The sequence below is a fragment of the Lepeophtheirus salmonis genome, chromosome 3 (genome assembly GCF_016086655.4).
Source record: "Lepeophtheirus salmonis chromosome 3, UVic_Lsal_1.4, whole genome shotgun sequence".
Taxonomy (NCBI): Eukaryota; Metazoa; Arthropoda; class Copepoda; order Siphonostomatoida; family Caligidae; genus Lepeophtheirus; species Lepeophtheirus salmonis.
The window spans coordinates 36,083,953-36,105,217 of NC_052133.2; the positions used below are offsets into that span (position 1 = coordinate 36,083,953).

General features: G+C 34.5%; 6 protein-coding genes across 10 annotated transcripts; 2 read left to right on the forward strand and 4 right to left on the reverse strand.

Moving 5' to 3' along the window:
• The first annotated feature begins 1,468 nt into the window (after nucleotides 1–1,468).
• Nucleotides 1,469–2,712, forward strand: LOC121115002 (TBP-associated factor 9). 2 transcript variants are annotated; one of them, XM_040709141.2, is made up of 2 exons: nucleotides 1,469–1,608; nucleotides 1,964–2,712. In XM_040709141.2, exon 2 carries the CDS (start codon nucleotides 2,010–2,012, stop codon nucleotides 2,583–2,585), a length of 576 nt encoding a protein of 191 aa, XP_040565075.1. In that variant the 5' UTR covers nucleotides 1,469–1,608; nucleotides 1,964–2,009; the 3' UTR covers nucleotides 2,586–2,712. The 2 variants fall into 2 exon arrangements, with proteins under 2 accessions (XP_040565075.1, XP_040565074.1); XM_040709140.2 differs by lacking the exon at nucleotides 1,469–1,608 and adding an exon at nucleotides 1,676–1,882.
• On the reverse strand, nucleotides 2,576–5,550 carry LOC121115001 (TAF6-like RNA polymerase II p300/CBP-associated factor-associated factor 65 kDa subunit 6L). Of its 4 annotated transcripts, none has more exons than XR_005863398.2 (6): nucleotides 5,061–5,550; nucleotides 4,759–4,999; nucleotides 4,536–4,693; nucleotides 4,302–4,481; nucleotides 2,875–4,240; nucleotides 2,576–2,815 (listed from the first exon to the last, which is right to left on the reverse strand). XR_005863398.2 is itself a non-coding variant. In XM_040709139.2 (5 exons), the coding sequence occupies exons 1-5, from the start codon at nucleotides 5,247–5,249 to the stop codon at nucleotides 3,014–3,016; spliced, it is 1,995 nt and encodes a 664-aa protein (XP_040565073.1). In that variant the 5' UTR covers nucleotides 5,250–5,289; the 3' UTR covers nucleotides 2,576–3,013. The 4 variants fall into 4 exon arrangements, 2 of the variants coding, with proteins under 2 accessions (XP_040565073.1, XP_071743472.1); XR_011779405.1 differs by having other exon boundaries at nucleotides 4,759–5,013; nucleotides 5,061–5,226; XM_040709139.2 differs by having other exon boundaries at nucleotides 2,576–4,240; nucleotides 5,061–5,289.
• On the reverse strand, nucleotides 5,252–7,727 carry LOC121115000 (uncharacterized). Its single transcript, XM_040709138.2, has 2 exons — nucleotides 7,247–7,727; nucleotides 5,252–7,185 (listed from the first exon to the last, which is right to left on the reverse strand). Exons 1-2 carry the CDS (start codon nucleotides 7,565–7,567, stop codon nucleotides 5,338–5,340), a joined length of 2,169 nt encoding a protein of 722 aa, XP_040565072.1. The 5' UTR covers nucleotides 7,568–7,727; the 3' UTR covers nucleotides 5,252–5,337.
• Nucleotides 7,728–9,435: 1,708 nt separating this feature from the next.
• LOC121115006 (uncharacterized) lies at nucleotides 9,436–11,674 on the reverse strand. Its single transcript, XM_040709144.2, has 4 exons — nucleotides 11,450–11,674; nucleotides 11,028–11,211; nucleotides 10,565–10,949; nucleotides 9,436–10,495 (listed from the first exon to the last, which is right to left on the reverse strand). Exons 1-4 carry the CDS (start codon nucleotides 11,460–11,462, stop codon nucleotides 9,650–9,652), a joined length of 1,428 nt encoding a protein of 475 aa, XP_040565078.1. The 5' UTR covers nucleotides 11,463–11,674; the 3' UTR covers nucleotides 9,436–9,649.
• A 249-nt stretch (nucleotides 11,675–11,923) lies between these two features.
• On the forward strand, nucleotides 11,924–15,976 carry Ranbp21 (exportin-5-like protein Ranbp21). The gene is made up of 2 exons (XM_040709142.2): nucleotides 11,924–12,536; nucleotides 12,596–15,976. Exons 1-2 carry the CDS (start codon nucleotides 12,227–12,229, stop codon nucleotides 15,793–15,795), a joined length of 3,510 nt encoding a protein of 1,169 aa, XP_040565076.1. The 5' UTR covers nucleotides 11,924–12,226; the 3' UTR covers nucleotides 15,796–15,976.
• Nucleotides 15,964–20,662, reverse strand: Fcp1 (RNA polymerase II subunit A C-terminal domain phosphatase Fcp1). Its single transcript, XM_040709143.2, has 4 exons — nucleotides 18,279–20,662; nucleotides 17,850–18,220; nucleotides 17,591–17,790; nucleotides 15,964–17,521 (listed from the first exon to the last, which is right to left on the reverse strand). The coding sequence occupies exons 1-4, from the start codon at nucleotides 18,657–18,659 to the stop codon at nucleotides 16,254–16,256; spliced, it is 2,220 nt and encodes a 739-aa protein (XP_040565077.1). The 5' UTR covers nucleotides 18,660–20,662; the 3' UTR covers nucleotides 15,964–16,253.
• Between the last annotated feature and the right edge of the window lie 603 nt (nucleotides 20,663–21,265).

The following is a 21,265-nucleotide window of genomic DNA, read 5'->3' on the forward strand; positions in this document are numbered from 1 at the left end:
GGCACCGTTATTTTGGGGGTCGCAGGCTGAAAAGTTTGGGAACCCCTGGATTAGATGTTCATGTATCTTAAATATTTTTAAACATTTTTTTATTAAAATTAGTATGTACATGAACAAACGAGAATATTAGGAATTTATAAGAAAAAGTCCATTTTGAAAATGTTCTTCATTGTGTTGTTAGAGGCTTCATGGGATTCAAGTTGAATTTAAATATCAATCGTAGATATTCCTTTAGAGTTGAATTATGATAATCCTTTCTAAGAGTGAAAATTGAGGTTGATTAATTATTATAATATTAATAATGAACTATTTTGCAGATTTTATATTTATACTTGCCATTTTGATAAGAGAATAATTTGAAGTAAGTTGAGTACCCTCATTATCCATTACGCCCTAAAATCACATTATTAAGTAAGACAAAACGGCTATATAGTATTTACTATATAATATTTGAATGTTTTGATCCTTTTGTTGTTTGTATTGATCAGCTGTCTCTCCCTTCAATTTTGTCCTCAAGTATATTTTTTATCTCTGAGGTGGATGTGTATTTTTGTTACTTCACAATCAGATGGTATAACCTGATAGACTTCGTACAATATTACTCCATTTTTATTTCAATTGCATCAGAAAATCTATGTGAAGTCACATAGAAAATGGCAAGGACACAATACTGTCTAATATAATATTAATATTATTAATAATCATTCAATCCTCTCTTTCTTTCTTAATTCTGTACTAAAAATTTACTTTGTAAATATTGTACATCCTTCGCCTAAAAGATTATTCCTAATCTTTACGGATAAAATGTTCGATCTAAACTTTACTTTTTGTAATTAACTTGTAGAAAAATGTGAAAAGTAATATCTGTATCATTCTCCGATTATCTCTTACCCTACGCAAGTTTTTTAATCAAAAACATTTTTATTTCAGTTCAAAAATGTTGTCTTGGTGGAAGATATATTAATTGTAGTAGCACGGTACTTCATATAGATTTTCTGATGCTGTTGAAATAGAAATGGAGTAACATTGTACAAAGTCAATTAGGTTTTGATAATTGATTTTTAAGCATAAAAAATACACATCGCCCTACATGAGGTTAAGTGATAGACCCTTGGTTCACTCCAGATATTACTATTAGTAAAACTCATTTTCAGGGCCTTCGTTCCTTATCCTTTGAGATGATGAGAGGTTTCGTGATGTACACAGAGTCATAATCAACATTTTACTAGCTATCTAGTTATGACTTATGTGGTGGAAAAAGAGAGAGAAAATATGAGCTAGAAAGTGAGGGCCGGCTGGAGAGTTAGAGAAGGAAAAGCTAGAATAGGAAGGCGTATCTAAGGACAACTGGTCAATGAATGTGTTAGCTCGCAGCGGTAGTAGAAGTAGGAACAAGCAGCAGCTTCGCGTTGTATGCGGATGAAAGAAGAAAAGAGAAAAAAGGAAATTAGAACTGAAGTAAGAGGATCAAAGAGAATCTTTATCTGGGGACGTGGAAGGGGCTTATCTAGGATTTTGTATGCGGAATTTATAATTATGACCTATTTGGATTCATGGGAAGCTTTCGAGATAGCCGCTGAGAAATTGTATCTGCAAGATCCTATGAAGGTAATGAGAATTCCTTTTCCTTGCTCGGCCTTTGCTATTGGCATTTCCCTATAATTTATAATCTCAGGTGAGGTATACTTTAAAGTACGACCACGCTCATGGACTCTTAAAGATGAAAATGACTGACGATGCCATTTGTCTCCAGTTTAAGACGTACGCTGCCCAAGATGTAAAGAAAATGGACAAATTTGTCAACAACTTGATGCGTCACATGGCATCCAAAGAAAGAAACTAAATGCTTGTTTTTCCTACTTTTCCGCTCTCAACCCTAAAGGTGCTCCTCCATTCACTTGACTCCACTTCTTCTCGCTCACTCACTTAATTCCGTTAATACCTTTCCTCTTTTCTATTCCAGACTTAAACTACTCTCATTTAACCCTAGCAACACATTGATATAGAAAATGGTGAAAGATTCCTTGCCCAAAGACGCTCGAGTCATGAGCGCAATTCTCCGTGATATGGGCGTCTCGGAATATGAACCCCGTGTTCTTAATCAACTTCTCGAATTTTCTTACCGTTATATTGCATCCGTCTTGGAGGACTCCAAGTCTCTTTCGTCTCATGCTAAGAAGAAATTGATCGATGCTGAAGATGTGAGACTTGCTGTTGACCTATTAACGAGACAAAACTTTACGAGTCCACCCTCTAGAGACGTTTTATTAGAGACTTCTCGTACTAAGAACGCTGTCTCTCTACCAGTACCCAAGTCCTCTTCAGGTGCAATGAAATTACCTCCCGACAGACATTGTATTACTGCTTGTAATTACAGGCTTAAGTCTAAAGCGAAGCCCAAGGGCTATTCTAGTGGAGTTGGCTCAAAAATGTCTAAAGGGCTATCTTTAAATTCTAAGTATTCCACATCTAGCGCTTCTGCGCCTGTTTTTAAGATACAAGTAGCGCCAGGAGTTCAATTGGGCAATTCTTCTTCTCAACCTTCTGTCAACTCAAATAAAAGAAAAAGAGATGATGAAAATTAAGTGATTTGTATATTTTGATGTCAATGTGAATATTTTGGTGTAGTTCATGACTATTTCGGAAAATGTTATTTGTTAGTATAAAATGTCCAATAATTGCATCTCATAAATTCAGAATCTTGAAGCATTATTAGTGGCTGGTTTTCTTTATTTTGTCTTTGTTGTGATGATATAGAGAAATTAGAGAATTGTACGATATAATTCTATACGACATATTTGATATTAAGATGAAACTAAAGTGAGAATGGGATTAAATTATTTAAACAAAGCTTTCTCGAGTTCGGTTTCTTACAATAGTAGTAGTTGAAAGGCTTCAAAGTCTTGTTAACTTTGAGTGTAATTGAAAAGCTAATTATGATTACAAGTTCCATTTGAAAAACACCTAGTGCCTAGAAATTGGGAGTAGAGGAGATGAAATGACTATGATTGATTTAGATCGTCGTATAAAGAGAACATGAGTGGAGTAGGATCAACCTACGTTGTTCTTCAGTATAAAAGGTTCCACCCAACTTTTTTCCTATAAAGCAATTTCTTTTTGTCTTAGTATCTTCTCGCAAATGTTCAAACGACTTTCTTTTTAATTGTTCCCAGGGCCGTCCATAGTAGAATGAAATCTTTGGATATTGAACTACAATATATTTCGATGAAACTTCAAACTCGTTTTGAACACTTTGTGACACAGGGGTTCTCGATGAGTCTGTTATATCTTCAGAATTCAATCCATTGTTTTGAGTACTGCTTGTATCAATAAAACCGTCGTTCGAAGTTTCGTCGAATATATCACTGGGTACTCCCATATGAGCCAGATGGTCAAAATTTTGTGAAGTTGAGAAAATATTGTCAGATGGGGTCGGATCCTCTAATTCCTTAGATACCATGGTCATGGTGCTGTCGTGATTTTTTGATGAAAAGCCATCAAATTTTAATAGATTACCACACTTCCTTATACAAAATTTAACTTTTTGATTTGTTATATGAAGTGCATTGTGCTCGTGCTTAACTTTATATGCAGGGCACAAAGGAATTATGCAAAGACTATCTCCAAAATTATTATATGCAGAGTTATATACATCTAATAAAGAAGTTGAAATCTCATTTATGGTCACAGATGATCCATGAGTATGATTAGAAACTGTACCAGGTTCCTTTTTAATTTCATCTTTGATAGGAACTTTGGAAATAATAACCGGTTTCAATTCTGGATTGGAAGATCTGTGATGAATAATTATCCTTGAGGCTGTGAGAATTTGACCCATCATATGTACTAATACTTGTCTTTCTTTTTCGTACAGAGAAACAGATCTAATATTACTTCTACTCGATTCAAACTTGGACTCAAGTGATAGGTAATAATTGTTCATAAGAGGAACTAGAGTATCTTCTAACACCTCTGGACCCAAAGCTATTAGAGCTGATAAAGCTCCATATTGAGAACTATAGGAAAGTTTAGTGTCTTTGAGATATTCGCGGAGGGCTCTTAATGTTTGAGATCTTAGTAGGTTAACTGGGGTAGCCCAACGATCCAGAACGCCTCTTAGTATTCTTGAGGCCAACGGCACATGCTCAATTTTAAGTGTTAATTTATCGATTTCAGAAATTTCGCGACTTCGACGTTCAATAATAAGACTTGATAATAGACCCGTCACTAAATGACTTAACTAGAAAAAATTTATGCAAAGTAAAACAATAAGATATAAAACAAACTTTTTCCAAACTTACATAAGGTTTAGGACTCAAATTTAAATATTCATTCGAGAAAAGGGATTGTAAAAAATATAAGAGCCGTCCAGTAATAATGCGATTATCGCAATGTTTTTGTAAAGTATTGCGAATAAAAGTAACAAAATATGGTAGAAGGGTGCTAATTTTAGAATTTGTTTTTAAATCATCAAGTATTATCTGAAATGTTAAAAGAATGGACTATTTTACAAAATATTAAATAGATTCTAATACCCTCAACATTTCTTCAGAATTTCCAAGAATGATGTTAGTAACACTAGTATAGTATTGAAGAAGGGTAGGGGTAATATGATTGGGTTGTGGGTGCTCAATTGGTTTATTATCTTCCGAATCAATTGGCAATTGTGTGCCCTCAATACTTAACCAAAACCCTACAATAATAAACATACAACAAACTTATTTAAAAAAAAAACACAATATAATAATGCTTAACAACCTTTTATAATTGGGTCTTCTCCAATTTCATGTGATGTATTACTGAGAGAATAATTTGTAAGATTGATTGGCTTCTCCTCATCAGGTATAAAAATTTCTGCTTCTGGAATTCGAATAAAATTTGGACAAGTTTCAGAGCCCTGGCCAAAGATTGGGCTAACGTCATACCAACGTAGTGCTCTATTAAAATCATTTGTTGTTAGTTTTCTGCGTTTTCCATGTCGTAAAAATTGAGTACAGTACTGAATAAGAAAGGCTATTATTAAAACTTAAGGCCTCTTCAACATTTGAAATACTACTTACATGAACCACCTCGCGACATCTATAGGATGCATCCTCTGACAAGGATCGTGTAATACTTTCGGGTATATTAGTAATTCCCAATGTTTCACCAACTAATCCAACTGTTTCTGGTGGGATCTGCACAAATCTTCGTTCCTCACTGTCTGTGTCCTCTTTTTTAATATTATTGCTGCCATCGATTGAATTCATACTCTGGGAAATAAAAATATAATATATAAATGTTGAAGTAAACTCCCAAAAATAAAATAAATGTTTTTTTTATTAATAAATTATAAAACTAAACAATTTTGCTAATAACAGGGAGAGATAAACTAAGAGTTTCTTCCTCCTCATCAGGACCGGATACAAGCATTGGATCATGATTGACTACATCAGAAAATAAATGAGTTTGCTCGCTCAAAGTATCTTGAGAAAAATCCATAAGAACATTTTGTTCTCCTTGAGAAGCGTATATAATAGGGTGATTCACTTGGGTGGAGTGACTTTCCCCACTTTCCACAACTTTTTTTATAGTGTAGGCTCCTTCAGATGCTGTTTGATGACAAGTATCATGATGACTAAAGTGCTGTCTAAGACCCGATGGTGACGTAAAAGATTTGTTACAGTTTTTACATTGGAACCGCTTCATTCCAATGTGTGTACAAATATGATATCCTAAATGTCTTTTCGATCTAAACGTTTTTTTGCAAAAATCACAGGAGAAAGGAGACTCTCCTGAGTGTTTAAGGGTATGAATTTTTAAATCCGAGGCATTAACATAAGTCGCTGGACATGCTGAACATTCATAGTACTTCTTTTTTTCTCCAGTATGAATTTTAGAATGCTCCTTTAGATTTGAATGAGTAAAAAAAGATTTTCCACATGTTACGCAGACAAAAGGCCTTTCTCCAGAGTGTTGAAGCAAATGAGTCTTAAGATGAGCCTTTTGGATAAATGCTTTTCCACATTCCACACATTTAAAGTTTCTTTCTTGATTGTGAGTTTTTGTATGCTTGTTAAGGGCAGATGAAGTGAAAAAACCTTTGTCACAAAATGAACAAAAATGAGTCTTGGGTTTATTTTCATGGATTGAGGCGTGAACAGTCTTTAAATGATAGTTCAATTGAGATTTTTGAGTAAATCTCCTATCACATTGATCACATTGATGAGGTTTATAGCCTGTATGAATTAAAGAATGAGTTTCTAATGCAGATTTTGATAGACATGTACGTCGGCAGACTGTACATGTAAACTGAGTCTCCCCTTTGTGAAACTTTTGATGAATTTTTAGTGCACTTATGGACGAAAACTTTTCATGACATTCCTCACAAGGAAACAAAGGAGCTTCAGTGGAATGCGTCTTGACATGTATACGTAGATAGTGCAAATTGTCATATAATCTCCCACAGTATTCACATACATGTTTAAATTGCTGCTCAGTAGAGGACTTCCCATCTTCATTGGAATCACTTTGTTGATTGTGAATCAGTAAATGTTTTTTCATATTAGATGCAGCAGAAAACGTTTTTCCGCAATAGGGACACATGTTATGCCTTAACCCCTGATGTGTTCCCTGCTCGTGCACACTAAGATGAGATTTTTGACTAAAGCGTTTTTTACAGAAAATACATTCAAAGGATTTCTTTTCTTCATCCCCCAACAATTCTTCTTCATCATCATCATCCTCATCTTCTTCTTCGTCCTCTATATCACTCATTTCTTTAACATCTGGCTTTTGATGTATCTTTATATGACGCCTCACTGCAACACGACTTCCAAGCTTAAGACCACAAATTTCACATACATTACTACATCCCTTTTTGGTAGGAGTTATGGATTCATTATGAACATTGATCAAATGATCATTCAATTGCGATGTTTGGGCAAAAAATTTAGAGCAAATGTGACAAGGATAGGGTTTTTCCTTAGTGTGGATCCGTACATGAATAGTTAGCTCACTTTTGGATCGACATCGGTGAAGGCAAATGAGACATTGATATTCGGGGTTCGTTGAATGAACAACCCGAAGATGACGCGAGAGAAGTTTGTTCAAAGTAAACTTTTTAGAGCAATGTGGACATGGGAAGACAGAAGGCTCCGAACTAGGGAAATCAATGCCAAGAAGACAACCCACTGAGAAAATGACCTATAATAAAGATAGATGTAAATAAGCGGTTAATAATAGAAAGCAATGAAAGTATTCTAACTTTTGAGTCCGCTTTGGAATGTTGAGGCTCCAAGAATTTGTTGAGAAAAATCCTTAATTCTGAAGAAGAGACATCGGGGAGGTAAATCAATTCTCCACCTTGAAGTAGTGCGTGCTTAATACTCTTGGAGACGGAGCCCAGGAGAAAGGCAGAAGTTGAAAAGGGCACTCCATCTCCGGAAATGATCATCAAATCCTTGTAGAAAGAGTCTGAGTCCCTCTCCTTGAGAAGAAGCAATTGGATATCAGAGAGTAATCGCCGACCTTGAAGAACAAAATGATTCTCTTCACATCCCATGGCGTCTTCTTCGTAGAGGGACATGAGTCATGTATGGATAACACTTGGAATCATACCAGTGGCAAAACAAGACTCAAAATAATCTAATATATCATTAAATAGTTGCAAATTGTCAAGTGGAATACAAACAACAATAATAATCACCAAATTTAATAACATCAAACATGTATTTGATTTTGTAAATAAATAAATAAAAATCCCCATAGCTATTTCTCTAGCTTATACTTATTATTAAAGGACTCAATCAGAAGAAACACTAAAGAAATCACGCAACCTGCTATGAAAAAATACTTAATCTTTGATGAGAAATTCATTGATTGATGGTAAACCTGGGGTGCAATTTTTATTTTTAAACTGGGGATAATTCAAGGATGTCATTTAATAAATACTACATATCTGTAGAGTAATTCCCCTCCTAACTACGCTCATTTTGTAAACTAATATATGTTTTGTCGTAGTTATCATTACGGAGAATTTTAATCAATCCTTCCAATTTAAGGAAATATAAAATACCCAGATAAATATTAATCTAGATCAAAAAATGATAGAATCACTGGAGGTTTTTCTTTAAAATACATTGAATATTTAAACTGATAAATTTATACTTTAAAATCAAATATCATCAACTTCAGTACGGGTTTGTACATGATTATTATTTAGTCTTATTCAAATAATATTTCTCTATTAATTTCAATACAAAATGTTTCATTCATTTTATCGTGAAGAAGGGTTATTTTGTTGGGTCCTGTAATGTATTTCGTGCTTCCTTCCCTCTTGTTCTTCTTCTTATCGTCTTGTATTTTCTTATATATATATATATATATGTATTAAAAGTACTGTCTTTTACTTTGTATAAATAGTCTTGTATTTTATGTATTAATTAGAGTAGGGTTTTGTATTATAAAGAATACAGATGTCCTTTAATAACTATTGTATTATTTCCTCCACGCCATTCCTTCTTCTTATTTCTCTCGGTCGTCCTGGATTCATCGTTATAAATAAGTTTGTGTCTCCTCTCCCTCGTCAAGACACAACAGGTCCCCAACTGGAGACGATAGGAATCTTCCCCTTGCAGAGTGATTAAACAACAAAATATTATTATTATATAACTGTAGGATATTCATATTTGACTAACACGAATTTTTCATCATTCATCAACTTAGCGTTATCTTCATAATAGGTTGTGTGATTTAGTTAGTTCTTCTCCTGATAGTAATATATATATAATAATTAACTCATTGTCCATACAATATATTATTCGAATTTCAATTTTACCCCAATAACTTCATTATTCTTCTATTTATGATTTATTTTTATCTAAAGAAATTACTATTTGCCCTTGATTCAGTATAACCTAGAGTTTGTACTTCTTATAATTTCCAAATTAGTAAGAATTTTCATTTTTTTCAGCATTTACATAAATAATTATTAACGAATTAGGAAGATATCAATATTAAATTAATGAAAACATTAAGTTAAACATTTAATGTAGCCTTGGACATTCAATAAGATTATATTAATTCATACTACCAGGACGGATTAAAGCGTGAGCGGGGACGGAGCAAAGATAAATGCGTGAGGCCCTTTTTATCGTTTCTTTTTGTAAAATATGGGCCCGTTTTTTAAAGAATTTTCAATAGTAATTCTCGAATGACTTTTTTTGAAAAAAGGTCAATTCATTTTTTTTTAATATTTTCTTGGTTTACTTATTTCAAATTTTTCCTAAATATACAGCGCCAGGCCTAGGACAATTGTCTCCCCTCTAAAACGGGCCTTGCCTACCTTAGTAATGTGTTTGGTTAAAATAATGTTTTTCCGCTTCCCTTTCCATATGGTACTTTAAAATATCCTGGTCTGTATCATTATAATCAATTAAATCAAGATGCTGAAAATTATGTATGCAGAATGTTTTATTATTGAAGTTAGCAAAATTATATCAATTTTAAATTCAAAATTATTCGAAATAAGAGCATATAAAAATATATTTGACAGAATATAAGAGGCAACAGTTACAAGATAAGATATTATAGTCTCGTTATAAGTTAGTTACCGCACAAATTTTCAATAAATAAACAAATTTTGAGTCATTTTTTTGAATAACTAAATCTAATTCAGATGAATAATGTCTCCATCAACATCCCTAAAATTTTTATCATGATAGTTGGCAATTTTGACAGCTTTCTCTTGAAGATCTTCGAGAATTCTTTCATCATCGTCAATTACAATGCCGTATCTTCCCGTCTTTTGAGCAGATAAAATTATTTCACTAATACCTTTTCCTGCCAAGTCTAGGATCCAATCCCCAGGCTCAGTAAAAGCATCTATTACTTTATTTTCTATATCCTCTTCCGATTTTCCAATAAAACAATTTGTCATAGACTCGTTCCTCATCATTTTATGTCTTAGAGTAGAGCCTTCTTTATCACATCCAGGGAAGAAATAAGCTAGGAAATAGGTTGTACATGTTTCCCTCATTTTGTGAGGATGGGGTGGACTCCCATCATCAGTACAAGGATTAGTACATTGCAAAAATAATTGCTGAACATGATCAGTAAAACGCGCTGTTAAACTAGCCTTAGTGGATGCTGCATTATCAACATCACACTTAATAAGTAGTAAGAACTTATCTAGGCCTTTACTCAAATTTATATTAACGACGGATTCGATGGCCAAATATATTTCTGGAGACATCCAGTCATCCGGTGTATGAATGAGAGATAATGCTGCTCCGGGAAATGAAGGTATTTCACCGACCAGGGAGTTCAGGTTAATTCGAAAAGGAGAAGACTGAACAATATAAACTTCATTTCGAGCACCATTAGGCAAGGTTAATGCTCCAGAAAACGAATTTTTCGGCTTATGTGGCTTGGGTTCATTTACAGATTTTTTAGATAGAGCCATGCTGTTATTGTTGTTCACTCCGATTCGCTTGGAAGCAATATCCAACATAGCCTTAGAATCATACATAAGAAAGAAGTATAACAACCATAGCCTCATTTATGAGAATATGTACAATGTTACCTGAGTAGGCTTATTTCCTTGAAGACGACAGTCCACCTTCTCATTTACCAAAATTTCGGGAGCCATACTTTTCCTTCTGCTTTTAGGTCCAGAGGCCGTTTTATTAGGAGTTGCACTTAAATTCAAGGTTTCATTAATACAAGAGCGCCGACTTAGCTTCTTGGTCCTTTTGTTGGTGGGAGGTGCTTCATCAAAGGTAATCTCATCTTCTTCATCCATCCTGGCGAGGCTTCTTTTTCCAGGACTAGAGACAAGGGATCCGTTTGCCTCTAATATGAGCCAATGCGCCAGTTTCCGTAAACTACTCACATCTAATCCCGGTCCATCAGGGGGACTTGGAATCCCCAACTCCTTCTCAATAGTACCAATATTCTTTCCAGTAAGACTATAATAAATTAATAATACGTAATAATAATTAATAACAATTTACATAAATCGAAAGAGATGATGAAGGAAGACAAACCTCTGGATTCTGTGCTTAAGCATACTCTTAGCCATGGAACCCACTTTCTCATTCTTCTTAAAACAAGCCTCTTGATCTACAGGAACGGAAGAAGCATTGAAGTGGGAATACACTCGAGTTAGATCCGCGTCCAAAAGAGAGGATTTGGGATTTAGCATAAGAACACCTCCTCTATCCATGATTACTATTAATTATGTAGAATTCACTTTTTAGCGCAATATCAAATAATTATAAATAATTTATATTAAATATTAATAAATCAATATAGTAATCAAATCTACTTAAATGAAAATCTGAGATACTAATAGAATTAAAGCAAGATAATGAGTAGTTGAGTGAGTGAAAAAAAGGCTCCAACTGAAACTGGCGCTAGTTATTAGCAATGGACAGTTCCCGCTTAAAAACCAACGTACACTACGTACCTTGTCCGCCCATTTTAATCAATTGTAGCAGTGGTTATAATAATATTTTATCTTTCTATAGATCAGAAGTGTGCAAAATTTTGAGTGAGACATTCAAAACATTGCATTTTTGATATTATTTAAAAAATGTGTAATTATATTCAGGAAATTTTCTTTTTTAATAATTTATATTTAAAAGTAGGAACTTCGCCTGACTTTGTATATCTTATAAATTATAATACGACTGAAAAGCAATTAATTTCTAGCACAGATGAGCTATCAATGGAATCAGGAATAGGATTGCAAAGGATCAGCTAGTAAAATATTTGATAACGTGAATGTGGTGTTTGGATAGATAACATATTAATATAAATATATATATATTAACATATAAAGAAGTGATACGAGACTGCGTGACTTAGTGAGGATGTGGCTTGCTCAATGCAGGGTATGAATGTATGAATAAATAAGTAAATAATATTGCTGCTGATTAATATTCGTGATAAGTGATAGTGATAAGTCACAACGAGTTCTACGTACTGGAGAAGTATTTATTCATTGTAAGTTATGAATTATAACTTATAATTTATACTAAGGAAAACGTCATCAACGTACGAAGCAATTGAAGTTAGCAGCTGGAATACACACAGTAGCTCCAGCAATTGAATTAAAAGGCACTAGTTTTTCATTTATTATTTATGAGATTGAATTGAATTCATCGCTATCTATTTTTTGTATTGAATCATACCGGCTCTCAGTATCTGAGGATATCCATCCCATCGGCCATCCTCTCGAAGGATGTCTCATGAAGACGTGAGTTCTGCTTGCTTGGCTCTTGCTCAAGCTGCTGAGTTAGTCACAGATCCTAAAACATCAAGAGAGGATCGACTAAGAGCGTATCAAGAATGTGAATCCTTTAAAGATAGGTCTCCCATTGCTGCGGAATGTGGATTTGCTTTGGCATCCGACACTTCAAAGTCTCTTGTTGTACGTATTTGCGGTTTAAAGATCCTTGAGGATTCCATTAAGTCCCGCTGGAATGACTTCAACCCCCAAGTCAAATTGTCTCTCAAGGAAAATTTGATGAACATGATTCGAAGTTCCATGGGTAATTCTCGTTTTATGTCATCATCTTTTTAAAAATGACTTTGAAAACTCTAATTCCAGGTGATGTTCTGAGTGAACCTATCCATATTAAGGATGGAATCTCTCGTTGCATTGTGGAAATTATCAAAAGGGAGTGGCCTCAACATTGGCCTACTCTTTTGGCTGAATTAAATGGGTGTTGTGTATCAGAAATTGGTACCGAGATCAGTCTATTTGTCATTCTTCGCCTGGTTGAGGATATTGCCGTTTTACAAAATTTAGAACAAACTCAGCGAAGAAAAGAAATTTATACAGCTCTTACGCAACAGCTAGGAGATATTTTTGCTTTTTTAATGAGTCTCTTGGAACGTCATTACAAGGCCTATCTGGAATCAACCGAAATCTTAGCTAGAAAGCGTCAAGTCAAGGTTTGCTCTGCTGCTCTAGGAACCTTTAATGCATTTGTCGAATGGGTTCCTGTATCCTATGTAATGGCAAACGACAAGTACTTAATACGCTGTCTTTGTCATCTTCTCATGGACGAGTCTTTACAGCTCAATGCTGGAGAATGTTTACTCAATATTGTCTCGATTAAATGTGTCAAGAATCAAGACCGTCTGCAATTTTTGTCCTTCTTTGAAACTGATATGATTACTCAGCTTTTTTCTGCCACAGAAGCTGCTGAACAAAAATCATCTTCAGATGATGTACACTATGTATTCTTAAAGAAGATGGTGTTGATACTTGTCGAGCTGGGTAATCAACTCTGTGGGTTGTGGTCAATCATAGAAAAGCATACTCAAAGACCCTCAAACTTTGACGTTTATTTGAATGCCATCCTTTTTTTTACTCGCCATCCTAGCCTAACTGTTAATTTCTATGTGAACGAGTTATGGATTAAGTTCTTTAGGCACACAGAAATATTGAAGGATGATATTTTTAAAGATTTTGTTCCTAAATGGGCTGAAATTGTTCTTAAAAAGACTGTTAAACTGGGATATAGAAATGAAGGTTTTTCAATTTTAGATTTTGAAACTGAAGAGGAATATGGAACATTCTTTGGAAAATATCGTATCATTATCCTTGAAGGTGTTAAACTTGTGTGTTGTAATTATTCCCCTACATTGGTCTATGATCATATTGAAGAATGGCTTTCATCATTATTGAGAAGCCAAATCCTAAACGAATCTTTGTACTTGCAAATAGAAGCAGTTAGTCTAATATTGGATCCTGTATTATCCAAAAGTAATTTATCACCCATTCTTGCTCGAGCTTTGCATCTACTTAAGTCTATATTGGAATATGAGACATCTGATCCTATTCTTTCATCAAATTTATTATCATGTGTGAGTGCATCATTCGTTTTGGTTGCCCACGATTCCACCCTTCTACCCATAATCATGAACAAAATATTTTCCTGCATTACGTTTACTGAAAGAGGAACATCTAATGGACATCAAATATCTCAAGTTGTTAAAACACTAAGACGCCATGGTTGCTCTCTTCTAGTAAAAATCGCTACTAAATTCGCGAGCACTCTTCATCCAATTTTTGATCATCTTAAAGACACAATTGCAACACTTCGAGAGACTGAAAAAATAAACAAAATGGAGTTCTCGTGCCTTGTTGAAGCACTGGTCTTGGTGTCTAACGAGTTTAAAAATTATTCAATACAAGCAAATTTTGTGGAAAATGTTTCTGCTTTTCCTTTCGAAGAGTTTAAAAGTCTTCAAGAAAATTTATCTTCGGCTGAAACTTTTGTTGAATACATTGGATTAACAAAAGTGAATGATGTTAAAGTTGATAAATTAGCTCAAGATCCTTACTATGTTAATCGCTCAAAAATTTCATTTTGCACAACATTCTTGTTATCAGTTTGCCGAAGGACTAAAGTACCTTCAGATATAAATGAATGTCACTCGGGTGGATTCATTTTACATGAAGAACCCTGTGGTAGTGGTTCATTTAATGTGCGTAATCCTGCGGCAAGTGTTGCCAATGCTGCGTTGCCTTTGTTTTTATCATTGGCAAGGGTTATTAATTCATTATGGACTCCAGAAAATATTTCAAAATACGGCTACTCTCGCACTCTTGAAATGATAGATACTGAAAAGTTAACAGTAACTGGATCAACTAATGTTGACAGTTCTACTGGTCTCAAAGAGAAGAAAACCTCTTCCCGTGATAAAATGAAAAGCTTTATTTATGAAACTTACGAAAATATATTTCACTTTTTGTATGAGTGTTGCTCTAGTTTTGGATCAGAATTTTATCGTTTACCTGGACTTACAGAGGCATTAAAGTCGTACTTATTTGCTGGAATCCACAATGTTCCTGACTATCGTTTAAGGTGCCTTGTAAAAACGTTCATGAAATCTTTCATCAACAAATGTTCAAAAAGTTCGTTTTCTGATGTGCTTGGACCTATACTTTTAGATTTCTGTCCTTATATGCTAACTCGACTCACCGAACGTTGGAAGTACATTGAGTCTATTGTTATAAGCGACGACGATGCAGTGAATGATAATGAAAAGGATTCTAAAGAAGTATTAGAAGATGTTTTTCTGCGCCAGCTCACTAGAGACTATTTAAATGCAGTTAAAGTTCTGTTCATGTCAGGAAATGGAAATGATGTTGTAGTTAATCCCACAACAGAAGACCAATCAGCTCTAAGTGAACTTGGAAAACTTGTTTTAGATTATGATACCCTTAGAGAGTGTTTATTGGTTACTCTTCTCAGAGCCTTAGTTTGGAATGACTCACTGTCTTCTGTCAGAGCATGCAATTTAATCAAAGTAATACTGCCTTATGTAATCCTTTCGAAAAAGTTGAATGAAGACGGTGCCAGACAAATAATGATAAGTATATTATCTGCATTCCATGCCCTCGGGCAACATGAAATGAATAATATAGCTCTGACACAATTAGCAATCCAAGCATATGAATGGATGAGGTCTGGCTACCCCTCTGTTCTTAGTGTACTTTCTCAAGTTCCTGGTTGTAATCAGGAAGATTTAAAACGATTCGATGATAGAATAGTGGTAGCTATCAATGGAAAAGATGTAGGCAAGGTGAGTGATCGCGTCAAGAAAGATATGTTTAAAAAGATCATTAACCAATTTGTGGGCAAAGATAAAGCTCAACTATTTAAGAAAGAAGTTATTATCAAAAATTTACCTTCATTTATCCCACCTAAAATTCGTCATAAAAACCTAAGTTTAGATGAAACAGAAACAAACGATATAAGTCTAACTACCCTATTCAATAATGGAACTAAATAATAAGTTCAGTTGTGATATTATGATTAATAGTGATGAAAACAGTCGTGCATTTTTCTATTATTAGCGCTAAAAACCTGTGATGTTTTTAAAATCTCTTAATGTTCTCACTCAATTGACATATAACATATGGGCCAACATAATAGTATAATGTGAGAAAAGAAATACATGTTTATATTCAAAATAGTCGTGTTTATTTATTATAATAATGATGAATAAGTACCAATTCATATACAATATATTAATATTATGTTTGTATATAAGACTATAGTAATGGTACTTTACTAAGTAATAGTTATAGAGCATGAGAGACGGAACACAGCCTTTAGGAAAAGTAATAGTTTAACACCCATTCAATACAGAGAGAAGCTAGAAAAATAAAGCTCCAGTCTATATGTACAGTTAACTCAACAACAAATCCATAATACTTTTTTATTGCATGGGGAAAAGAAGAACCTATTTCATAGATTAAATAAGCTGTCATCGTCACCGAGAAATTCTCTTTCCAATTCTTTACCCATTGAGTTCCAATTGGCGTCATCGTCTTCTTCATTTGCATCTTCTTCCTCCTCTTCTTCTTCGTCAATTACATCTTCGCTTTGTTCAATTTCTTCATCCTCATTATCATCACTTTGCCTAGCAACGTCAAAGTCCTGAGGTAGAGTTTTACCAGCCCTAAAACGATCATAAGCGTCATCTTCATCTTGACTACGTTTTCTTTTCCGCGAAGGGTTTCTTAAGACCTCATTTTCAGTTTCTTCGGATGAAGAGGATGAGCTTTCCCCAGACAAAATATCGTCTATTTCTTTGTCCATACCCTTAAGATCTTCACTGGAAAATGCTAAAAAAGGATTCATAGCTTCTGGAAGTTTGGAATCTTTTTCAATATGGAAGTCGGGACTCCCTGAGCAATGAGGAGGAGGACGTAGGGTTACTGGTGGGCCTCCGGATTTCTTTAAAGGAAATAATTTTTCTTCGCAACGTTCCCACCTTTCCGCGCAATTCCAAAGCCAATCAGGTGTAACTATATGAATTCCTTTGATCTTACGAGATTCATTGACTTTGGCAGTACCATATTTGGCTGCGATTAAATGTGTTGTTCCTGGATTTTCCAATTTATTTGTCACTTTAGCACCCAAACTCTTAGCAACCATATAGGCTTTAGATGTTTCCAACTTAACTGACGTAGGAAATACTCCAGAAAAGACGAGACTTGTACCTTGAAGAACCTTGCGTTTTACATACGGAACAACCGTTTTCAAATCAGGACTTTCGTTGTTATTATCCATTTGATCAAAAAGATCGTAGTATGCCTTGTGTATTGTAATAAGTATATCTTCCAAATGATGGAGATAATCATCATGATCTTCAATTTCGATTAAATCGTCTTCGTTTTTCTTTGAAGAGACTGCTTCAAACGGTATGTTTTTTTGCTCGTCTTCATCATCTGAATCCAGATCTTCAATTTCTGTTTTTTTATCATCCTTAGCATTTAATATTTTTGAATCTTTGAAAGATAGGCTATCTTCGTCAGACAGTTCCAAATCATCAGACACCACGGATACTGCGTCATCTTTATTGACTATTCCATCATTGGTGTTGTCATCAAGAACTGGCATATCAATGCTTTCTCTCCTTTCCATATTTTTGATAGCCTTGTCTTCTTTTTTTACTTCCTTGTCTACTACTTGGACTTCTTCCTCATCTTTGTCAGTTTCATTTGGTGTTTCTATATTAGAAATAAATAATCAATGTAATGAGACAATTAAATCTTGATTGACTCAAAATAACAACACACCTTTAATAGAGGTATTTTGATCAGAAACTTTATTATTATTATCAATTTTTTCATCTGAAGATCCAGGAGGTGCGTTTATATCCCCAGTGTGTTTGAAAAAATGGTAAGGCTTCACATGAATTAAATTTGGAGAATAATTCCACACATCTTCTCTATCATCGATAATACACACCATGTGATCCCCACAAGGAAAAAGAGCCCTACAATAAAATATGGATTTATTAAAGATGAAAATGAGAATGAGAATATCTGTAATTACGATAAGTTAGCCGTTTTGGATCGATTATTGAAGCTTTCATCTCGTGAAAGTATTCTATGGGAAAAGTACTTGCTATCAGGATCCAAGAATCCAGCAATGGTATGTGCATACATTCTTGCTCCAAAGGTACATATGTGTAATTCATAATATTTTGAAATGGACTCTAAGAATTCCATGGTTCGAGGGCGTATTCGAGTATGATACCAAGGGGACTGGGGCCCATAAAGTTGAAAATGATAGACATCTTTCATATTGGGTGCTATATTATCGTTGGTCGTATGTATGAGCGTTTGGTCTAAATCAACAAGTAGAGCCAATTTACGATATTTCAATAAGCGTTTCTCGTCCTCTCTTCCTAGATTCTGAGCTTCCTATGAAAAGAGAATGAATAAGTAGAAGTAGTGAATGGAAAGAAGAGTCAGTTCTTACATCACTGTTGACTTTAAGCTCAGGAATGGAATGGACCATGGCAATACTGGCAGCTGGCCGTGTAGTTGGAGTATGTGTGCTTTGTAGTTCTCTGAGATCCGCACCGCACTCTGCACACATGTCTTTCATGACTGTCGGGTGGGAACAGCCTTCGGCCACTTGGAAAAGGACATCTCCCTTCTTCACCCGGGAGCCTTTTTCCACTAACACTCCTAAAACACGTCCCGACGTTTTGGCCTTCAATTTCAAAGTACCGGAAATAACCCCAAGGAGCTTTCCCTTGGAGAGTGGCATCCCAACTCGTACCTTGATCTCTGTAATCTCCCCATCGCACGGAGAAAGGATCTTCCTACTCTTGTCGTCCTCTTCTTCTTCACTCATTCGACAGGCTTCAGTCCCGCCTTCTCTTCTCTCTACCAATCAACTACTCACCTCTTACTCTGTAACGTGCAGCGAGATACACTATGAACAATGAACCAAGGACTCAATCAATCCCACTTCACTCTTCAGGCTCACCTCAACTCTGAACTCACTATTAGTATTTAGTATTTAGAATAAAATATGTTATGTACACACATATTATTATTCTATTTGGATGACGTCACCTTTGGGTTATATGACGTCACTCGCACTCACACCACTATTAAGGGGGACCGGCGTAGGAAATGGAGATAGTTAAGTGTTAATCCTAATAAGCATCTTAATTATTTATTGATGAACATTCATTTAATAAAACATTTCTAATATACCCGTGATCTCACGATAGGATTATATTATCACTAGTATATAAATTTTATATCAATTAATCGGGGATCCTTGGGATTTATATTTAAATGACTAATGTAATTGATATTTACATTTACCATTCATTAAGATCAGAAATAATCCCTTCACTGATATCAATTAAACTTAAAGAAATGAAATAATTGGCTTTATATATATATATATATATAGATAAAGAAAAACGATGAGTTGCTTAATTCTAGTATCCAGATTCCATGTTCTCTCCAATCCTACTCTTACTCTGTGAGAAGAGTACATAGTATGAGAAAATCTCGATTTTATCATAATTTATTACAGAAATTGTCAATAGGATAAGTTTAGGAAGTAATAGGAAATTGGTGACAGCCAATCGATTTCGGTCTCCCCTAAAAACCTAGATAACCTCGCTCGCCAATTTTTCTCAGAGCTATTGCTGTACAGCTGTGTTCCCGCCAAGTGTACTTCCAATCATTAATCATACTCTTTTCAAATTAACTGAATAATATCAAAATCAGATAATGTGATTGATGGACGATTATGTATGGACTGTATAATAAATTCGGAACCTACATCGTCATGAACTTATCCATTAATTTCATAGATAGACTCAAATACTCTCATTACTGAAACAATTTTGGTATCTGATTTTTGCACTCATTAGCCGTGTTATTAATGCAATATAATAGCATAATTTTTGTAGACTATGATTCTCTTAATTTAATAATATGTTGCCCTTGGCTATTTATATACAATAGAGTGTTCTCACATGACGTCAGTGTTGTAGATGTCGCCCATTTTGTGGGCCTAAATAATCAAGTTTAATTACAATGAAAACCATTTTTTCATTAATATAAAGGAAAATAGTCAATTATTGTTTGTCAAAATGAGACTAACATATAAAAGGGCTTAAAATTTACTGTTAATCGAAAAATTATCCCTCTAATGCCCAGATTAATTCTATGCTCAGTGTGCTCAAAAACAATTTCGTGTTTTAATATTACACTGCTTCTTGACTGGAAAAAATAGTGTTCAAGCTAAGCCATAGCCAATGGCTTAAAAGTGTTATGTGGACTCCATAAAACGAATAAAATTATAATTAAAAGAAAACCAATTTTGAAAAAAACAAAACGTGTTTTCTTTGATAAACCCCGGATTTTTCAGCCCATGTGTTATGTATATTAGCTTCATAAGTTGTTAAACTTTTAATGAAGTCATCCTCCGACAATATCATGTACACTATTAATATTATACGTAGTTCAAAACATAGGTATAAACCGGCTAATAATGGCACTGACGTCAATCCATAAAGTATTATTATGCTATTAATACTTATCTCTATCCAGATTGGAATTTGGGCCATCTAAGACCGGTCCTCCTGATCGTATAGTATAACACTTTTAATTTATATATTATACCTATAAATTTTATTGATACCAGATTAAAAAACTATATTCGACTATCATTCTTGGTTGAATAGATTACATTAATTATTATCAGTATAAAATAATTTAAGTGGTGTGTCTTGACTACTTTACTTGACACAAACTATATGATAAGAGGAATCCAGAAAGGCCGAGAAATGAGGAGGAGGATCGTGGATCAATTTTTTCTTATAGGCAACCAATTGCGATATTATATCGCTGATTGCAGTATCGCAATCGGTTCTGATCTTTATATCACAACAGAAATTTCAAAAAAATTGCGATACAATTAATTTGTACAAAACCGATTTTTGTCTTGAGACTGTTCTCAAGACTGTTTTTTATGGTTTTGGTCTCGTCTTGGTCTTGATACATCAAAGTCTTTGATTCAATTTAAAGTAATGTTTCTTACTGAGGAGACTCAAGAAAAAGCAAAGCAGTTCCTTCTGGAGGGACGTCCGAAAAAGATAGATACGGTGAAGCAGGAGGTGGAAAGATACCTGGGTGATGACTTTTAAAGTCTGGAAATGATTTTGGCCTACCGAAGGTTTAAAAAAGGTATATCAAAGATACAATGTCATGCTTCCCGGTAGTGCCAGTAGCGAGAATTTGTTCTCGATCCTGATCGTTATATCGCAGTGAATTTCTGATCGCATTTTTTCCCCTGATACCTCACAAGCCTGAAGGACCATATTTATCATTAGTGATATGCTGCGAGCTAAATTTTGCTGCTCGAGTATGTTTGAGCTTATAAAAACCACTTGATGAATTACGAGCTATACTCGTTACTGGTTTGTATATTCG

Excerpts from the sequence above, each read along its gene's own strand:
- LOC121115006 (XM_040709144.2), bottom strand. Across the intron at positions 10,950-11,027 it reads CTTAAGCACAGAATCCAGAG|TCTTACTGGAAAGAATATTG; the intron begins GTTTGTCTTCCT and ends AATTTATTATAG. Across the intron at positions 10,496-10,564 it reads AAGGAAATAAGCCTACTCAG|GCTATGTTGGATATTGCTTC; the intron begins GTAACATTGTAC and ends TATGATTCTAAG.
- LOC121115000 (XM_040709138.2), bottom strand. The coding sequence starts at position 7,567 with ATGTCCCTCTACGAAGAAGACGCCATGGGATGTGAAGAGAATCATTTT. Across the intron at positions 7,186-7,246 it reads ATTCCAAAGCGGACTCAAAA|GTCATTTTCTCAGTGGGTTG; the intron begins GTTAGAATACTT and ends TCTTTATTATAG.
- Fcp1 (XM_040709143.2), bottom strand. The coding sequence starts at position 18,659 with ATGAGTGAAGAAGAAGAGGACGACAAGAGTAGGAAGATCCTTTCTCCG. Across the intron at positions 18,221-18,278 it reads AGCTTAAAGTCAACAGTGAT|GAAGCTCAGAATCTAGGAAG; the intron begins GTAAGAACTGAC and ends CTCTTTTCATAG. Across the intron at positions 17,522-17,590 it reads TCAAAATACCTCTATTAAAG|AAACACCAAATGAAACTGAC; the intron begins GTGTGTTGTTAT and ends TTTCTAATATAG.
- Ranbp21 (XM_040709142.2), top strand. The coding sequence starts at position 12,227 with ATGTCTCATGAAGACGTGAGTTCTGCTTGCTTGGCTCTTGCTCAAGCT. Across the intron at positions 12,537-12,595 it reads CATGATTCGAAGTTCCATGG|GTGATGTTCTGAGTGAACCT; the intron begins GTAATTCTCGTT and ends CTCTAATTCCAG.
- LOC121115001 (XM_040709139.2), bottom strand. The coding sequence starts at position 5,249 with ATGAATTCAATCGATGGCAGCAATAATATTAAAAAAGAGGACACAGAC. Across the intron at positions 5,000-5,060 it reads GATGTCGCGAGGTGGTTCAT|TACTGTACTCAATTTTTACG; the intron begins GTAAGTAGTATT and ends TTTCTTATTCAG. Across the intron at positions 4,694-4,758 it reads AGAAGACCCAATTATAAAAG|GGTTTTGGTTAAGTATTGAG; the intron begins GTTGTTAAGCAT and ends TTATTATTGTAG.
- LOC121115002 (XM_040709141.2), top strand. The coding sequence starts at position 2,010 with ATGGTGAAAGATTCCTTGCCCAAAGACGCTCGAGTCATGAGCGCAATT.